The sequence below is a fragment of the Tinamus guttatus genome, unplaced genomic scaffold (genome assembly GCF_059628265.1).
Source record: "Tinamus guttatus ecotype Peru unplaced genomic scaffold, ASM5962826v1 Tinamus_guttatus_pri_ptg000323l, whole genome shotgun sequence".
Taxonomy (NCBI): domain Eukaryota; kingdom Metazoa; phylum Chordata; class Aves; order Tinamiformes; family Tinamidae; genus Tinamus; species Tinamus guttatus.
Genome location: NW_028288857.1, coordinates 521,342 through 540,801, shown reverse-complemented (window position 1 = coordinate 540,801; position 19,460 = coordinate 521,342). Strand labels below are relative to the sequence as shown.

Genomic DNA, 19,460 nt, shown 5'->3' with positions numbered 1-19,460 from the left:
CCAGAAGCCACCCCTAGAGTAGTTGCTGAGAAGCCTGGAGAAAGCGGGTGCACACACAAGGACATGGAGCCTTTACTGGTAAAAGTCTCAGGTATTCCTCACCACGGCGGTTTGGGTTTGTAAAGATTTCCCAGGCAGACACAGGGTATCCAAACTAATTCTAGTAGTAACATACACTCAATATCCAACTGATAAAAACATTTAAACTGTTAAGAAAATCTCATGGTTTTATTGTGTAATGTAGCATCAAAACATCTGAACAAATCAATATCTGGGCCGTACAGGCTGCTCTTCTTTCATTTCTTTGGGTTATAGAGCATCTTGTCAGTACATAAACAGCAACCTTTTGCATTATAAATTCTTTTCGAGGCATGCTGGTACAACACAAATTTCTCTCGTCAAATGCAGCTAAGTAACTTCCAAACATCATGCACAAGGAACTCGTCTAGTGACAATGTAAACTCAGCAGAAAGGCAGGTCACAGGTCTTGCTCACGCTCTGCAGTGCTGCAGGTTTGTGTATGATATTTGGAATGTTCTGTGAATAATATCAGTAAGAGGAGGGGAGGAAAAAAAAAAGGGAGGAGAAAAAAAGAAAAAAAAAAGAAAAAAAAAAAAGCATGGGTGCCTCGAGGTTGCCAGCTCAGCCAAAGTTGTGCAATGCTAGCCTGAACATGTCATTGGTGCAAACCCAGGCATCGTTGATGTTCTTTAATAGAAAAATCTGGTGGAATCCCATGATAGGATCTTCATCAGCCTGTAGAGAGAGAGGAGGGGAAGAAGAAAGGTTTTTTAAAGCTTTTCTAAAGCTGAAAAATGCATTCCAACTCTCAAAGCAACATTAATGTCATATGCATGTCTAGCACTTCAAGAAACACTAATACAACCAGAGGCTCCATTCTGAGTTGCTTGGCAGACAAACACTTAAAGCTTAACAGTACAGAAATCCGGCAACAGAACCTGCATCTGTTGGAGTTTGTTGGGATTTTCAGGAAGACTGCTGGTCTCCTTCCATCACTGATAAGTACATGCCTGCCTCATTGTGCTGAGTGACAGGTCTCTCTTGTCATAGCCTAGAAATTATGTGCAAAATAATTCTGATTGTGTTTCAAAATTATTCAGTAATTGCTGGAGTTTGGATGTGTCACAGAAGGGAGTTTCTGCAGGAGTCGGTATCAATAACGTTACCTGAACGAGCTCAGCAGCGATGGAGGCCTTGGAAGTCTTTCTCAGAGCAGGTACAACTGGCCAGCCAGGGGGTTGCCCTGTTTCTCAATGTGAATTGAGTAGTTGCTGTAGCTCTGCTAGGATGTTCTAGTGCAGTGAATCTTTGTAGTGGTGCCTCAACTTCTGCCTTTGACAATTCAGCTATGTACGTTTGGGGTGTGGGTTATTATAGTGCCTATGTTTTAAAGATGTTAGGGACTCCCAAAGTAAAAAAACAGTCTTAAAGAGACTAGTCCTCCTATGTAACATTTACCAGTCTCCTCAGTGACATCATGCAAGGGTTAACGCCTTAAAATAATGTAAATGATCAATTCTCAAGTGAGCTGGAGATCACATAATAGGATTTAACTCTGAACAGTACACAAAAAAAAAGACTTTCTGACACTCTAACAAACTCTGCTCAGCATTTTTTCTTTTCAGAGTTCAAGTTTTAATCTTTCAGCACACAACTACTAAACTTCAGAAAAAAAGTGGGGAAAAAGGCATTAGAAAGTAACAGCCAGATGAATGCATAAAACTTAAAATGCTGAATGAACAGCCTAGCCTTTTGAGTTGATCTGAATTTGAGTTGATTTGAGGTCTCTGCAGTCCACCAAGAAAATCAGATGAAAAAGACAAGACTAAAGAGCAAAGGAGACTGCTACAAGCAAACAAGACATCCTCTACATAGAAGTAGAACCCAAATGATGAATGAACTATGAAACCAAGGAGCAGCAACTGGTTAAGGACGTAAGTTACATCAGAAATGGGAAGTCTACACTGGTAGAATCAAGTGCATAACTAAAGCATAAAAGGAGCATTCAAACCTAAAATTGACTGCAAGGATTTCATAGTGATAACTGCTTAGAAAATGGAATGGTAGATGAAATGCACCAAGTGTAGGATAATCTACAGAGGAAAATCAGAAAGGGCCCTAAGAAGATAAGCTACTGTCTGAAAGCATTATGGATATTTTTTTTTTTTTGGAAACATCATCTCAGAGTTCAGTAGCTATCAAGGCAAACAAAGGGTTAGCAGTTATTAGGCCTGGAACAGGACAGAAATGCATAATTGTGCAACCACATAAATGCACAGAGCACCCACATGTCAAACTCTGCATGCATTTTTTTTAAAATCACTTATAAAACAGTAAAGTAAGGAATGGCCAGAGAAGGGCAAAAAATATGATCCAGAGTTTCCTATTGATAAACAAGCAAACAAAAAAACCCCACCCACACCTGACTGGGTGGAGAGAAAGGGTAATATGTAACCAAAGAACTACAAAATAAGAAGGACACAAAATAAGGAAAAGTCTTTCCTACAGCCAAAACAAAAGGCAGCACCAAATAAGGCCAGAAATACAACTACTGAGTAGATAAATCCATGGAAAAAAGAAATCTCTGAAGCAAGGCAAGTGCTAACACAGTCACTGTTCAAAAGGTACTTGGTAGCATATTGTCACTTTGATAAAGTCATTCTTTTGCATTAAGCAGAGCTTCCATAGCAGCTAGCCCAATGTTTCAAGTTGCTTCCACAGTTGCTCAAGAACCCAGGACAAGCAACTTAGCCCAGCTACCCACCTCCTTCATTAGTACACATGTCAGCAGACATACCAGGTATTTCACAGGAGATACTTTCAGCTTAACAAAAAAAAGAAAGGTGCACTGAAAAACACAGGTAGTAATAAGGTCCCACTACTGCTGGATAGTTGGTAGTGGGTAAGTTAATGATGGATGGAAAGAATTTTGAAGGGATTTTTAACAAAACTGAAGAATATAGGAGAGCTGTGCATCTCAGTTTGACATGTCTTTGTAAAGGAATCTGAAAGTTAACTCTTTTCACCAAGTCTAAATGAATTTATATTCACGCCAGCTCCTTTCTAATGGCTTGGACTATGCTCAGACTACAGCCAGGCAGAATGTGTTCAACTCGAATCACAACTATTAATAAGCACTTAAAATACTTGCACTTGCTTTCTGGCCTCCTCCTCTTAGGCCTTTGAAGGATCTACCACAAGTCATGTAAACAGTTTTCCCCACTAAGTTTAAGCTTGCTCATTGCTAAGATCATCATCATACTAGTTTGGAGGTAGGTTTCCTCAATTTGCATTAAGACTAGTTGTAGTCATCAGTGATTAAGCTGGAGGGGAATTTCTTCTTTCCTATGCAATTCAGGATTGAGTGCATGGAAGACATTGAAAGAAAGGGATTTTTTTCCTTTTGCTGCTCTACATATGGCCAGTTCACACAGTGAAGTCGCATATAGCTTGTTTACTCCTTTCATGTAATGTTCTCACAGCAAAGAGGAACAATAATGCCCATCATTAACCATGCCCAAGAATTCAGCCACTACTGTTGACAAAGAGCATCCTTTGAGAGTTACTTGAGATGATTTACAAGACAATGACTGATCCAAACCCTTTCAGCTCTTCATCACATTTCAAAAAGCCTCATTAAAACTGTCTATTTTCCAATCCAAATCCAGCTGTATCATTTCAACACATGCATTCCAGGTGTCATCCAGGTTATAAACACAAGGGGCTTGGCTTTTCCCCCAAAAGCCTTCCTATATGCAGTTCAAATTCTTTTTCATGCCATGTGATCCCTGAACAAGGATTAAAAATCACAGACTGAAAAGAGCCCTAGAGGTCTCCAGTCCAACCCCCCCACTCACATTTGGACCATCAGAGGCATCACATCAGCCACAGCTTTGTCTAGCCAAGTCTTCAACACTTCCTACAATGGAGGCTCCAGAATCCCTCCAGAATTTCTTCCTCCCCTCCTAGGGTTCCCATGCAACATGCCAAGCTCCCTCTAGAGCCCTGACTATCTTGGCACCCCTCTTTGGGGCCTTCACTAGTTCTCTACATTCCTTCTGACTTGGTGGCCCTCAGACTGGATGGCCCAAATTACTGCAAGTCCTCACTCATGGAACTGTGAGTCACTTCAGAGCATAAGATGTAATATTTCTTTGTGATCCAAGCTTAGTTCCATTATTCCAATAGAAAAATGTATCTTTTCACCTTTTCTCCTTCTTTTTATTCACCTTTCACGACCTTACACATCCTGTAGCAACTGTTGACTGAACTGCAAGCTTTTAGCTATCCTATCTAAAAGGATAAGCCAGTTACTTCAGTTAACAGGTACCTTCAGAAATTAACTTTCCTCGCTTAACAAGCTCTAAACAATGATGACTATGCATTAAAAAAAGAAAAAAAATCCCTGTGGCTTTGGTGCAAGTTTTCTTCCTTCTTTTTTTAAGACTAGGAAAAACGACGTGATTAGTTATTCACAATTAGTGTTGCAACATGCACTTCAAAATCCACGCTCCCGAGAGCGCCCCGGATCCGGCACACTGCTCTGGGGGAACGTGCAAGCGAGAGCCATGCTTCTCAGGCACTACAAGCTCAGGTGACACGAGAGCAAGAGGAGAGCGCTCCTTACTCAGCCAGGACAGCGAGGGCCTCACAGGACAGGCAGAGCTTAAATGTTGTGGAGGGCTAGCCTGAAGACTTCGTTGGTGCACACCCAGGCACCTTGAAAACTTTTCAACAAAAAGGTTTGGTGGAAGCCTAGAACCTGGTCATCATCTGCCTGAGCGTGACAGGAGGAGAAATATGTTACGAGGTGAAGCACGCTACCAATTCAGGATGTCATGCAGTATTTCTCAAGGAGTGTCACCAAGGGGAACTCACTCCTAGAGGCTCCAAAACTGGTGTTTTCTCTTCCTGCTTGAAGCAAGCAAGCACCCAGGCAATGAAGAGCAGCAAAAAAATGAGGAGGAGAATTCAAACCAGGAGGTACATTTATTATCCTTCCACAGAAGGATTAAATAAAACATTCAACTACTCCTACATTCATTAAGGAGAATTCTTCATAACTGACTTTTCAATGGAAACAATTGCTCTAGTGTTTCTGTCAGTGTCAGACCCCTGCTAGTGACTTCAGCCAGCCTATTTAGTTGCTCTCTTACTCTCAAAGCTCTTCTCCAAGAAGCTGCTATGTCCAATCCCCTCAATGGGGATAATTATCCACTCTAAAAGACAATTTTATAGTTCATATAGGGATTAGCATGCTGGGCTATAGATTGAAGCAGTATAGAGGCAGATGTACATCCTATCCTTTGTCACTGGGAACTGTATTTAATTAACCCAACTAAATACTGTTATAAAAGTGCCAACGAGCCAAAGGCTTAAGACCTGCCTCCCAAACCTCTATCATTTTTTCTTAAAAGCATGCAACAACTAGTTTCATGTATTAACAGAAGTGGTTACCATATACATCATATTATAAACTGTAGCTGGTTATTTCATTTGTCTAGCTGCAACAATGAGCGTCACAAGACAGAAGCAGAAAGTCAGAACGTTCAGTGTAGAACTTCTGGATAGTTCCTCAGTGAGAGGCAGCAATCCCAAGCATCAAACTCCACTTTCTGAAGCCAAGGCTGAAGCCTCACACGTGTAAGGAATGGAAGTTGCTTCTCCAACTAAAAATTCACGAACAGGCTATATATGGTCATGACAAAAGTAAATATTCTGCTTAATCTAACATATTCTTTCCAAGGAGTTAGATGCACCATGATGTGATCCCTGAATTACTCAGGTATGGCTCAGTAAGTTGAAATAGGAGAATAAAAATGACACAGTAAGAGATATTGTTCCAAGCAATGGTATTTGTGGAAGGCTCCCAGACTGCATCTACCAGCCCAATGACGATACTACAGCATGAGTAAACCCCAAAGCTTTGCAGAACTTCATCTCTTGCCACAGCATTCACCACAACCACTGTTGCAGGCTGTGATCTGTTCGATGATTATGCAAGTAACCTTAAAAAAGAAGTGACAGTGCATAAGTGTTGTAGCTGTATCTGGTCCAAGCCATTGAATCAAAATGTGTTTCTAACATCACCGAGTTCTCTGTGCACCCAAGAGTCAGAGGGATGAGGGGAGCACACCCGACTTCAAATCTGCCCTGTCTTTCCTCAAGAGAGGATGTGCAGGCAGGAGCAAGCAGTAAGGCAGCTGGAAATCCAACTTGCAACTATGAAGCAGGAGCAACTTTACTGAGCACCAAAGCTCTGTTAAGTTTAAAAGTGAATGCAATACACTCTGGTAACTGATCTTATCCACTGCCCAGCCCAAAATGATGAACGGTAGCTAAGCATTTTGAGGACACAGATTCAAACTCTCAGGCTGAGGCTTGCTTAGCTAACAGAACACTCTGTGGGAGGTCGAAGGCTTTGATCCTGAAAATGCTGCTTGCAGTTAACAGAAAAAGGAGATCTAAGCAACAATTTTAGAAGAAACTCAAAATAGCTCTCAAATTTGGATAGTTTCAAAGTCCAGATGTGACAGCATGGCTGAACCAAACCCTGAAAAGACTGATGGATCTATGACGATTTCACACTTTAAAAACCAACACTGCCCACTGTATACAAGTTCTGTAAGTGATTTCACATGCAGAAGACTTTGAAGATCCCAGGCCAAATTATTCTTAACAGTCCTATTATCTTACAAGTCTGCAGCCTTGATGTATTGGAGGTGTCACCTTTCCCCAACAGAGGAGGCGGCTGGTTAACTTTATCCTCTTCAGTTTCACAACTTAAAAAGCAATGCAACCATATTATAGCTCCTGCATAAAGAGCTGTTGCAGCACTAAGTGTTTCATCTCATTGGCAACACTCCCATTGTTGATCCAGTTTTGACTAAAGACTTGCATTAATACCAAAATTTTATTCTCTATTTTTAAATGCAGCTGAGGACACTGAAACGTTACTGTATCCAAGTTAAGGAAAATATTGAATGTCTTCAGAGCCTGTATGATAGTAGTATAAAAGCAAAGGACATGGTGTTTTGTTTGACAAGAAGAAATGTCTGCCAATTTACAGGAAAATTTTACTTAGTTATCTTGAGAGGATCGGTTTCTTGTCAGTTAACCAGCAGAAGAATGATATTTCAATGTAAGCTTATTTACAGTACTCCCTCCTTACCCAAGAAAATATTTTAAGGCTTTCAGGAATCAGATAATTTAGTGCTCTACACACAAAAAAGTTGAGACCTTTTTTGTTACCCTGTAATGGAAAGAGTTTACCTTAAGCTGCCCCACTACCATACTGAGTATACAGCTGTCAGGTGTAGGTTGGTGGTCTTGTGCTGTGATGCTGTGTTGTATTTTTTGGAAAGGAAGGCTCTACAATGAAAAAAGAAAAGGAAAATGAGCAAGCGTACAACCTTTGCATAATTTAGCTTATTTCTAAAAGAAAGATCAAGGGAAAAAATCAGCACTTGAACTAAAATATTTTGGCAGTACTGCAGAGTTGTTGCAACTCAACACTACTCAGCTGCATTGACCATGACAGTTGCATATTTTTAAAACATCAAGACATGAAGCAGTATGGCACCCCATACATTAAGCAGTACCATTTTCCTAGTCCTATTACGCTGTGCTGCAAGAGCTTCCATTCATCTGCTCTCCAAAACTTCTTACAATGAAAGCACAAGACTTCCATGCTCTCAACAGTATTAAGAGGATGTGACCCAATATGTGGGGCTTACCAGAACAAGAGCTGTGCAACTAAAACAAAGGATTTTCTTCTCAGAGTAATGAGGAGTCTGAATGGTGCCTTATTTTGCCTGATATACCACATTCTGAGCAGCACATCAGCAGAGCTCAAGAGTGCCCCTACAGATCTTGGGAGGGGAATAAAATTCCTGATCTCACATCTCATAGATACCCACGTTTTAGAGCACTAACATAGATTTTTCTCAAAATATATTTCTTCATGTTTAAAGGAACACAGAATGAGAACTCCACATTCTCTATATAGTAAAAAATACTTCTCTCTGATCATATTTGAATAGCAGATAAACTCTGTGTTTACAGTAAGCTGGGATCTCCACTATTAATTTTTTTTGCAGTTTATGTATCAGAAAACAGAAAGCTCCTGGCAGTGAGAACATATTTGACCTTTACCACATGCAAATCTAGACAGGTGTGCTATGCTACTTCCATATTAGAACACTGTTCTAATGAAGATCAAGGGATCAGCAGTATGGACCATACTTTTTGAAAGTAATCTTGCAATGTCAAATCTAATTGCAGAGTCATAAAACAAACTTCCAACTAAACGAGGCATAGAATTAAATCACAGGTAGTATTTCCTGAAGACCATAACCTGGAAGCACATGTCCCATTTTCAAGAGTTTTAAGCTGCTAAACTTCTAGTTCACATTTTTTAAGTGACTAATGTTCAGTTCTGAGAAATGTTTCCCAAAGCACTCAGTAAGGATCACACACTTACAGAGAGTTTTTCAACAATAGCTGCTTTGCCCTGGAACTGTTGTCCTTCCCATGTAAGGCATGATGCATCAATCTGAGGAAAGAAAAACAAATTCATCAGCCCACTTCGGCAACTCTTAAAGCAATCTGGGTAATATTTGTTTACTTTGCATATACCTTTAGAATCCAGTTTTTCGAAACTACCTGTCATAGGAGATGGAAAGAAACCACAAAGCAATTGAAACAGTTTAGAAAAGTCAATTAGAAATCAAGTAGATGAAATTTCACTGCCAGAATTACATCAGCAAAAGATGCTGATCGAAGTTTTCAAGAGCAAATCTAAAAGTATGGACACAAAGCAAAGCACAAAGAGAAAAATATACAAAGTCTCACGGAATGAGTTACGCAGCTGTATATTTTACATCTCAAGTACACATTTGCATATCCCACTAACATCCAGAACAGCAGAACATGTATCTAAGGGTTTTCCAACGGACTGTCCCACCTGGAATTAGACAATTGTGATGCTGACCTCCTGACTATGCTATACAATAGGTGCAACAGGTAAGAAGCTTTCTCTACAGTTTATTATAGGGTGACAAGATCCTAACTAGTGTTAAATGCTGACACAGTTCCGCAAGCCACAGTTTCTAGACATTTTTGTTGGGGAGGGTGGCTTGGGGTGGAGGAGAAAGGTGATTTTTTAATTTTATTTTTTAAGATTGAGTGCCTATTGACAAAGTAGGCAAAGCTCTAAACAGAAGACACATGAAAGAGGAAAAGAAGAAATTAGAGTTCAGCAAATGCAATTAATTGCTAGACTGATATCCTGGAGGGAGGATAAAACCCAGTAGCCCATCTTGAGTATATCCTCGCATCAAAATAGGGAAGTTAAGGCATATTATGAGATAGAGCTCCAACTTACTTGCTAGAGATACTCACATATATTGCTCCTAACTGGGTCCTGTCTGCATCAAAGATTTGGTAATAATGTTGTACGAAGCTGGACCCAATCTGCTCCCAGATAGGCTTGTCTCCCATTCTGAATCCTCACCCAAAGCCAGTGACTGTAAAACAGGCAAACAAAAATCAGCAGAGGAGAAAAAAGAAAAAAAAAAAAAAAAACAAAAACATAGACACACAAACAAGCGGAGTATTTCACTTGTGTATTAAACACAGCTAAATGCAGACGCCTCATCCAGAACTTATCTTGGAAGAAATATGGTAAATCCCTCAGATATTTTCTGGAACAAGTCCAGTGAAGGGCCACAGCATGACTAAGGGACTAGAGCATCCTTCATTGAAAAAAAGGCTGAAAGGGCTAGAATTTTTTAGCCTGTAGAAAAGAATCATGGAATCATTATGGTTGGAAAAGGCTTTCAAGATCATTAAGTCCAACCGTAAGCCCTTCAACACTTGCCTGTTAAACGATGTCCTTATGTGCCTCATCTACAAGTTTCTTGAACATTGCCAGGAATGGTGACTCCACCACTAATCTGGGCAGCCTGTTCCAAGGCTTCACCACTCTTTCCATGTAGAAATTCTTTCTAATGTTTAACCTGAACTTCCCCTGGCACAAGAGGAAATACAAAAGGCTGTTTCCTCTTGTCCTATCCCTAGTTATTCTGGAGAAGAGACCGACCCTCTCCTCACCACAGCCTCCTTTCAGGCAGGTGTATGGAGCAATAAGGTCTCCTCTAGACCACATAACCCCAGCTCCCTCAGCCACTCCTCCTAAGGTCTGTGCTCCAGCCCCTTCCCCAGCTTTGCTGCCCTCCTTTGGACACACTCCAGCACCTCAATGTCCTTCTTGTAGTGAGGGGCCCAAAACTAACCACAGTGTTTGAGGGGCGGCCTCACCAGCGCCGAGCACAGGGGGACAATCCCTTCTCTGCTCCTGCTGCCTGCACCATTCCTGATAACAGCCAGGAGGCCGTTGGCCGCGTTGGCCACCTGGGCTCACTGTTGGCTCATGTTCAGCCACCTGTCGACCAACAGCCCGAGATCCTTTTGTTCCCCTTAGCCCAAGACCAGCTTCACTCATTTATCCTGCCGCTAAGGACCCACTTGACACACATTCTTGAAGCTATAGGAATTTAAAGACACAAATCCTCATTTTTCACTGTCCTGAGCATCTGCAGTTCCCAGTGAAGATACTGGGAGCTCAGAGGCATCAAACTGTTCCGAAAAAAATCAGTCTCTACTATTTTTGCTAATTAAACACATGGCATGTGCACTAGTCTAGACAGATCCAGACCTAGAAATTATCATGCAAGATCAGTAGAGACAGCAGCTCTACATTCCCACAGAACTCTTCAAAAACCAATTAATTTTTTCCTATCCTGATCTATCTCCAAGCTAAAGAACTGTGCTGAAGTCAAACCACAATTTTTATTTTTTAAAACAACAACATTGCATTCAATTTTAAGGTCTGAGTTTATTTCAAGAAAGCTAGATTATTCTGGATGAAAGTCAAGATCTAGCAGTCCCTAAATTCCTTTTGCAATACCAAAGTCTGTGTTACACTGCAGGGCTGAAAAGTATCCAAGACATGAAATTATGTTTTCAGGACACAGGACATGACAAGCTATTCTGTGTTCCTTTGGATGCCAATTACTCACACAGTTGTGTGACAATATGGTTATCTGTTCTGAGAAAAAGATGTTTTGTTACTGGCAAAGGAGGAAAAGCTCTGCAGGAATAGATTTGGTGATAATGCCATCCCACAAAACCAGGCTGCAACTCCACAGTTTTTGACACCCAGCTGGTGATAGCTGAAGGCTCATTCTCAAATACACCTTGGAATTTTATTTTGTCCAGGCATGAAGACATGAGGTAAAAAATGAACTTGTGAATAACATTTTCAAAACATTTTTATATCTAACATTTAGGCACCATGGTGAGCATCAAAACTAAGTAATTCAATATGCTAGAATAAACTAAAAAGTCCAGACTGTTATCTAATATTTTAACTGCTCCTGAAAGCCTATAATGCATAGTCCGTAATAACATTTGTCACATCTATCCCATAAATACTTGCATTACATGAGTAACTTTTATCCAACAGCGTCAACTCTTCTATGAAAACAGATCACAAATTTAAAAAAAAAAAAATCCACCGAAGTGCGACTGGATAAAACAAAAAAAACAAAACACGCAAGCAAAAATACAAAGAACTTGAATTCATTTCTCTACAAGAGCAAAGTTATATGAATTGCATATCCATTTTTGCCACATACCAGCCTAATGTGGAACAGACAAGGAAATAAATAACTTCAGCCTGTATTAAAAGATTTATCTGGTAAGAAAATCTCTCTAAACCCACTTCATAGTATTCAAAAAGCCTTCATGCTAAATCTCAAAAGACTTATTGGAAGCCATGCTGGTGTGAAACAGATCTCTGCCTGAGCAATGGGATTACATGTTGCAAGCACATCTCCCCAGCTGTAAAAAAGACTTAACACACTACAGAACCACAAAACTCCTTGGATCCTACACTTGCATTGGGAAAGCACATCAGGCTTCAAGAACATACAAAATAATCCCATGGGATACATAGCAGCCCTTGAGTTTCACCTACAATCGATACAGAACAGGAATGTGCAACAAACTACTTTCATAATAGGCTCTTGCCACCTCCAAGCTTCAAGAGAGATCTACAAAACATACCAAAACTATCAGAGATTGAAAGTTAGGAGCTCCAAGATGCTGATATTATGTCAATATACTATCTTCCCTGTGTCGTTCTCCCCTCTCCCAATACTCTTGGTGTACTGCAGGCTAGGATTTGTCTTTTACCCTCAAGACCACCTCTTTACAATCTGTGTTCCTCAATACCATCCCCTCTATGATATTGACCACATGAGAGGAAAAGAAAAAAGTAACTAAACTCATAAAACCTGATTTCAGCTCGCACGTAGCTAGATAGGAGAGATCTCTGCCGCCAAGCCCAGGCCCTTTCAACCAGATACAATCCATGTCAAATCATATTGACACACATTTACCAGACTACTATAAAAGGTAATATAAAAGGCTTTAATTATCCCCTGAGCATCTATCCGCAGCCAGGAAGAATGCAGGAGTTTTGATGTTTTCAAACATGAGGATAACACGTCAAAGCTTTCAAGCTCAGCTTTATTCATAGCTTGTTCTAAGTTTGGCTACAGAGGCAAGGGATATACAGGGATATATTAAAACAGTGTAAAAGAATGTTATCAATAAGCTCAAAAGATGTAACATCACCTACCCTTTTGGAAACATCTAAAAGTTACCAATGCATATTCGTATACATTTGATAATTAACATTTGTTTACCACGGAAGAGGAGACAGCCTCATTTAGTCATTTTTTCCCCTATTTTACTTCAAACCGGCCTCAAAGCCTCCACTTCTGAACATCCCGACCCACTTGATTAACAGTTTCTTTCCAGAAGCACAGCAGCCACACTGAGCTTCCCATGGAGTAGAATACCCCAACTCACATTACTTTTTAAATATCTCAGAACCTGCTTAAATTAGACAATTTCTGCCCACCTCAAATCCCACCTGACAGGGAGGGTTCAAGTTGAAGCCCCTATTGCTGCAGAAGGGCAGCAGCTGCCAGCAGCTCTTACAGGTCCATGCTGGTGCCACAGAACTAGGCTCAACTATTCCATCCTGAGTGAACATTCCCTTAATGACGCCTAGGACATGTTTTCCAATCCCTCTGGATTGGATCCATTTGGACTCCCAGTGATTTCCACACACACACACATAAACACACAAACACACAGTGATCACCACACAAAGAAAGCTTTCAAAGAATCAAAACTAATCATCACCAGCAAATAAGCTAAGACTTTCTGATCTGTGAAGTTGACCATCTGAGAACATCAATTTACATCAACAGAATTTAAAAACAAAAACCTCAAACGAACACATTTTAACATACTAATCAAGACAAGAAAATATTTGCCTTCTATTATCCAGTTACTCAGTATGGTTAAACTACTTCCATAAGTAATCTAAACATTTCTGAAGCATATTCATGGAATATTAATGCCGATTCCACACAGCATGGCACCATGGATGAATTCAAAAATCCTCATGGATGAATTCAATTTTAGAGAAATGTCAAACAGACAGGCTGTTTTCTGGAAAATTTGATACTCAGTATAACAAGAGAGCACCAGTGCTTTTTAGGTTGGCTGCCTTGTTCCAAGGGTTCATGCTACTCCATGGCAAACATGATCTAGGCTACCAGACACTGCACCCTTTCCTATTAACATAAGCAAATAAAGACAAACAAACAAAAAATCGGTTGCTTCAGTTCCAGTTGGTCATGTAGTTACCACCACATTCAGGGATACTACTTAAATTTATGTCTGTTTTTGGTGGCTCAGAATGAAGAAAAGAATGTTTAGCTCCCTATTTTTAATCTCTTTTCTATTGCCACTAAGACTTGCAAAGAAAAGAGCTCCTCTTACGCACGTTTTCTAAGAACCCAATGGAACTGGCATCACAGGATTAGTCAGATTAAATGTAAGATTAAAACTTACACCAGGAATCATCTGAATGGATAACAAGGCTGTCAACAGAAGAAGAAACAAAAGCAATTATCAAAAAAAAATCACAGAATTATTTAAGATCCCTAGTCCAAGCCTTGTGCTCAGCATGAGGACCTGGGAGATCAGACCATCTTGTCCAGGCCTTTATCCAGTCTAATCCTGAAAACCACCAAGAATGGAGACCTACTAACTTCGGTGACAACTTGTTCCAATGCTTGACCATCCTCATGGGGTAAAGGCTCTCCCTTACATATAGTCAGAATCTCTCTCCTTTCAGTTAAGGTCCCCTGTCCTCCTGTGAATTATTGCTATTAGGAGTCTAGCTCTGTCTTCTTGCTGATCACTCTGTAGATAGTGAAAAGCTGTGATTAAATCATGTTCCCCTCCACACCCATTCCCACCTTTTAGCACCTATTCTTCTACCAAATTATTACTTAAAACTTAGCCAGGTTTCTTCAGAGATCAGTAGACTGATCAGCACAATAATATTTAATATTATTTTTATTATAAACAGATCTTCTATCAACCACTATTTGACTGTTGCAAACTTTTGCACTGCTCACAACTGAAGCTTGAGCATTTAAAAATAATCATTAAGTAGGCAACTTGGTGAGTAACAGCCCTTAAGGAGATATCACAGAGGTGATGAGCCCTAAAAACAATTCTGTGTGTTGGTGCAGCACCAAATATCACCAATTTCAAGAGGACCAGGATTACATTGCTATTCTGCATTATATCACCCTATAATTTAGGATTAACCATTGTATTATTTTGCTATTGATCAGCAAGATTCAAAATATAATGCATTTCAGATATAAATTTTATCTACAAGTTTCTCCTGTAAGTACTTGTTAAACCTCATCTTCATGTGGTCTGAGGTCTTTGGTTGGGTTCCAGATTCACAACATAGGCCTCGAAAGTTCCTGAAACTTTTCTAATGGTATCTGTCTAATGCTTCATCTTACGTTTCCCTAAACCATTCATTTTTCTTCTCTTCTTTTGGCATTTTCTTTTGCCCCTGCACACTCCTAATAGACGATATTTCCAGAAATGCAGTGAATCTAGATGTGATGACATATTTGGAAAGTTAAGGTTCTTGAAAGAAGTCACATGCAAAGTTATCAGCTATTAGCACGTTTTTCAGTTCTTGCACAAAACCAATATCCACAATTATGCAACACCACTACACTATCACTCTACTAATATGACAAAGAATTGCAGCAGACAGAGTTTCAGAAGTTATCAGTTGCATTTTTCCAAGGAACTGAAGAAACACTAATGTTAAAATGTATTTCAAACCAGCTAACTGATAATTGGCAATATTTTAAGGATGAGCATTAAATAATTAGGACATTCATGGCAAAACAAGTAGCCCAGCAGTAGGTCAAAGTGCCACCAAATTTTATATTATGTGCTTTGCTAATAAGAACAATGTTACTGTATAAAGTGATTTCCCTGCTTCTACCTAGTAATCTGTAAAATACCTTACTTTATTCCTTTGCTAAAAGAAACTTTAAAAGGCTGCCACACAAATAGAGGAAGCATTATATGAATGTAACTCTTCCCAGAAGGGGAGAAAACAAAAATATAAGCATCAACTTATAAGGCAGCTAATTGAGATCAGAATTAGTTTTCAAGCAACCAAATCCTACATATATTCATGTATTTACCTCCTGTTTTGTAGCAGCTAGACCTCAAAACAACGTATATGCCATAAACCTATACTGAAAATAAACTCTTCTCTGGAAATGCTGGACTTGAAATGAAAACAAGCAGTTGGATGTGACAGGCTGTGTTAGACAGGAAGTTAAGCCTGAATTTTAAGAGTGTTTTTGGGAGTTCATGTCTTCCAGAAAAATATCTCATTATAACAAAACGCAGCACACGATACCTGCTATCACAAATTTCTGCGATCTTAGGTTTCAGAGCTAAAAACAATGTTAAAAGAAAAATAGCTCTCACAATCACACCAGAAATTGGCAAGGGAAAAAAGAGAAACAAACAGCTGCCTATAGCAGAACACGGAGCCCATGTGCCTCGCTGGTTTTACTCCACGGAAGCCTGAACCTTTCACTTTTCTTATGTGACAGTGTGATTCAAACACATTAGTCGGATTAGTCTCTGCACAGTCTTCGGGTAGGAAGGCAATATAGGAGGCCTATCAAGTACCTGCAGGCTAGGATACACTCAGATACTTCTCTGAAGCAACGCAAATTACCGTCTTGCAGGTTTTCCTCCAGAACGCCCAGTTCGGTGCCTCTGCCGTCCTCCTTTGCAGCACCAGAGTGCATCAAAGCGAAGCGAGGGCACACCAGAGCACAGAGAGGCATCGTCTGCAAGGGCTGCGGCTCGGAGGCCGCGCGTGTCTCGAGGAGACCCTGTGCCTAACAGAGCCCCGAGTGAAGCCCTGGACACAGACCGCCTGCACACAAGGAACACGTGTGGGGTGGGCACGGTGCGCAGCCCTTTCGGAGTTATTTACTTTAAGCGGCTGCCGGTGCCCTCGTGGAGCAGGACTGCACCTACCTGTCCAGCTTGCAGAACTGCTGCTCACACTTGCCCCTGGAGATTTATTTCCCAAGCCTCTCCCTGGACTGGGCCCGGCTGAGGCCCCTGCTGCGGGAGCCCCCGCCCCCGCCGCCCTCCCGCACCACGAGTCTCACCGGGAGAGCCCGGCAGCGCCCGACGCGCTGCCACGGTCCCCGGCCGGCGCCTCAAAGACGGAGAAGGTCAGGGCGGCTCCAGCCCCCGCCTCCCCCCGGCTCCCGCCGCAGGGCCCGGGCCTGAGCCCCGCGCCAAAGCTGGGCCGCGGGCGACGAACGCGGCCTAGAGCGGCGCCCCGCTCGCCGCCGCGCCCCGCTCCCCACGCGGCGCCGCGCCCCGCCCCCCGCACTCACCCCGCAGCTCCCACTATGGCGGCAGCGGCGGCACCGGGCACGGCGCGAATCCCCGGAGCCTCCCTCGCCCGCGCTGCCCGCCCCGCCCGCCCGCCGCGGCCCCGCCTCAGCCTCCCCGCCCCGCGGCACGCCGGGAGAGCGAGTCCGGCTGGCCGCTCTAGAGCGCGCCGCAAGGGGCGTGGGGGACTACAGCTCCCGGCGTGCCCCGCGCCGCCGCCGGCGGTGGCTCATTTGAATGAGGGGAAGCGGACCGTGCACTGCCGACCTCGCAGGCGGCGGCCCGGAGCATTGTGGGATGGCGGCGGGTGGGCTTGGGGCCCCTCTGCCGCCCCGAAGGCCCCGCCGGGCCGAGGCAGCCGCCCGTCCCCTCCCGTCACCGCTCCCGGCCGAACGCGGCGCTTCTGCCCGCCCGGGGCTGCCCGGAGACAGCGGGGAGCACCTGTCTCTGCCCGCTTGTCTGGAGGAGAAGCACCAGGATACAGTGGCCTTAAAAAACCATGAGGTCGCTCTTGCGGGAAGCCCACGCCAAGTTCACTAAAGCAGCAGCAAATGGCGTCAGGGAAGGTGTGCAAAGGTGTGGGTGTCTTTGTAGTCTGGCAATGAGTCTGAAAGAGAGCCAAGCCACTGCATCACAGTTGCAATGCGACGCTCGGGTGTCTCGAGTGCCGTCAGGCTGCTGCTTCTTGGAGGGACACCATCCCAGTGCTGGAAAGAGCCACATCTCTGCTATGTTTGTCCAGGCTTCTTGCTGAAGGATGAAGAAGCTGGGGCATTTCTAGGAAAATGAGACAGGAGTGGCTAACGCTGGGCCTCTGCCTAAGCTGTTCCACAGGGGCACTGATGGAGAAAGCGCCTTCTGGCAGGTCTCTTGCTGGGACGCCTTTCCTACAAACGTAGATAAATCAAAAGAGAAAAAAAAAAAAACAAAAAGCATAGCTTTTTATCCCCCATGGCCTGAAAAATGAAGACTGGTAGGCAGATGGTATGTCAGAGTCCAAGCAAAGAGTAGTTGAAGAATAAATAGGTGATTCTTTCTTTCTCTGTCTGGCTGTCTCTCCCTTTTTCTCCATCTGAGCTGCTGTTTCATGTCTTTTTCACTGACTTTATTGTTGTTTCCATTGGCTTTATCATATTATCAGATCTCTTAATTGGCAGCCTGAGATCTGACCGTGTGTACTGCATTTGTGGCTAGTGCGGACATCTTCTCTACAGGGAAAGAGGTCAGTATGATGGCTAATGCCATCCTGTACAGAGTTATTAATAAATGCATCTGAAGTATTTTTGTTATGACAAAAATGTGATTGTAAAATAATGGAGTCTGTGACTCCATTACACATATGAACATTTTGTGCACATCAGACTTCAGCCATCAGATTTATCTAGGAATATGCTGCAGCAGGGTTGGATGCACACCAATACTAACCTGTAAAAATATAGAAAAAGCTTATGACACAAACCTGTGACATTTCCTTTCATATGACATTTTGTTATATGAAAGAAAAAGGATAATGATCTACAATGTATGGACCGTCTAAGTGTCCATTCTCCTAGATGATGCGGCTTAAAGTCAGTTCTAAATATAGGGCCTAAGTCTGGGATTCCATGCAAACAGTATTGATTTTTCTTATTGATATTCCTGTAGTAGCCTGTAAAGTGGGATAAAGATCTCTGAGGATGTGACTACACAGCTACAGCAGCTCCCTTCTGCTCTGTGCAGTGTGGTTTTTACTTTTTCAAATTAAGGATTTGAGGGAGGATTGCTACAATTTGTGAGGGAAAAGCAAAGAGGAAATGGTTAATTCTAAGAAGGAGATAAATGGGTTTCAGGGATGTTTAATTGTATGAGACCTGTTCATAAATAATATTTCTTCAGATAGGCATGCATAAACCCAAGGAGCAAATAGTAGAAGCATCATCCACAAGACCACACAGCTCATGTTCTTTGCAGGATGGCAACGTCCAGGTCAGCTGTGGGGCAAGGGCAGGTGTGGCTGGTGGCCTTGCAGTTGTCAGACTGGTCTCTGCAGCCACCTCAGCAGCTGCACTTGCCCGAGCTGCGGTCTTTCTGCTGGGAAACTGCCTGAAGTGAGAGCTGCCCAGGGAGCAGCTCATCTATGCTGACTGATTCTTTTAGCAGTGGTAGTAGACAAAAACAGCTCTGTTTTCCCAGTGACTTTATAGAAGCAGACAAGAAACAGCTCTTACCCCACAAGAATTTCAATGTAAACACTGTGAAATCATTGAGGAAATGAAGATAGGGCTGCTGCATGAAAAAGCATGACAGAAGCAGCCACTTGGTTCTGTAGCATTCATCATGAGCGGATGTGAGCAAGGTTTCCTTTGCTGCTTTTTAGGTAGCAATGAGGAGTTTATGATGCTGAATCAGGCTGGGAAGGACCCTGGAAATGCTCTTCCTTCCATTTGAGGTAAAGTGAAAGCCTGAGATGCTGCCTTGTTGTCAGCAGTACTGGGAGGCTGCCTTGAATCTGGGGGTGATACAAGGCACCTGTCAGACTTTTCCTGGGCTCAGATAGAGGT

At 42.3% G+C, this 19,460-nt stretch overlaps 1 protein-coding gene across 1 annotated transcript; it reads right to left on the bottom strand.

Moving 5' to 3' along the window:
• Window positions 1–200: 200 nt before the first annotated feature.
• On the bottom strand, window positions 201–17,020 carry NUTF2 (nuclear transport factor 2). Its single transcript, XM_088529067.1, has 5 exons — window positions 16,925–17,020; window positions 9,424–9,549; window positions 8,504–8,575; window positions 7,294–7,392; window positions 201–756 (listed from the first exon to the last, which is right to left on the bottom strand). The coding sequence occupies exons 2-5, from the start codon at window positions 9,520–9,522 to the stop codon at window positions 643–645; spliced, it is 384 nt and encodes a 127-aa protein (XP_088385193.1). The 5' UTR covers window positions 9,523–9,549; window positions 16,925–17,020; the 3' UTR covers window positions 201–642.
• Window positions 17,021–19,460: the final 2,440 nt, after the last annotated feature.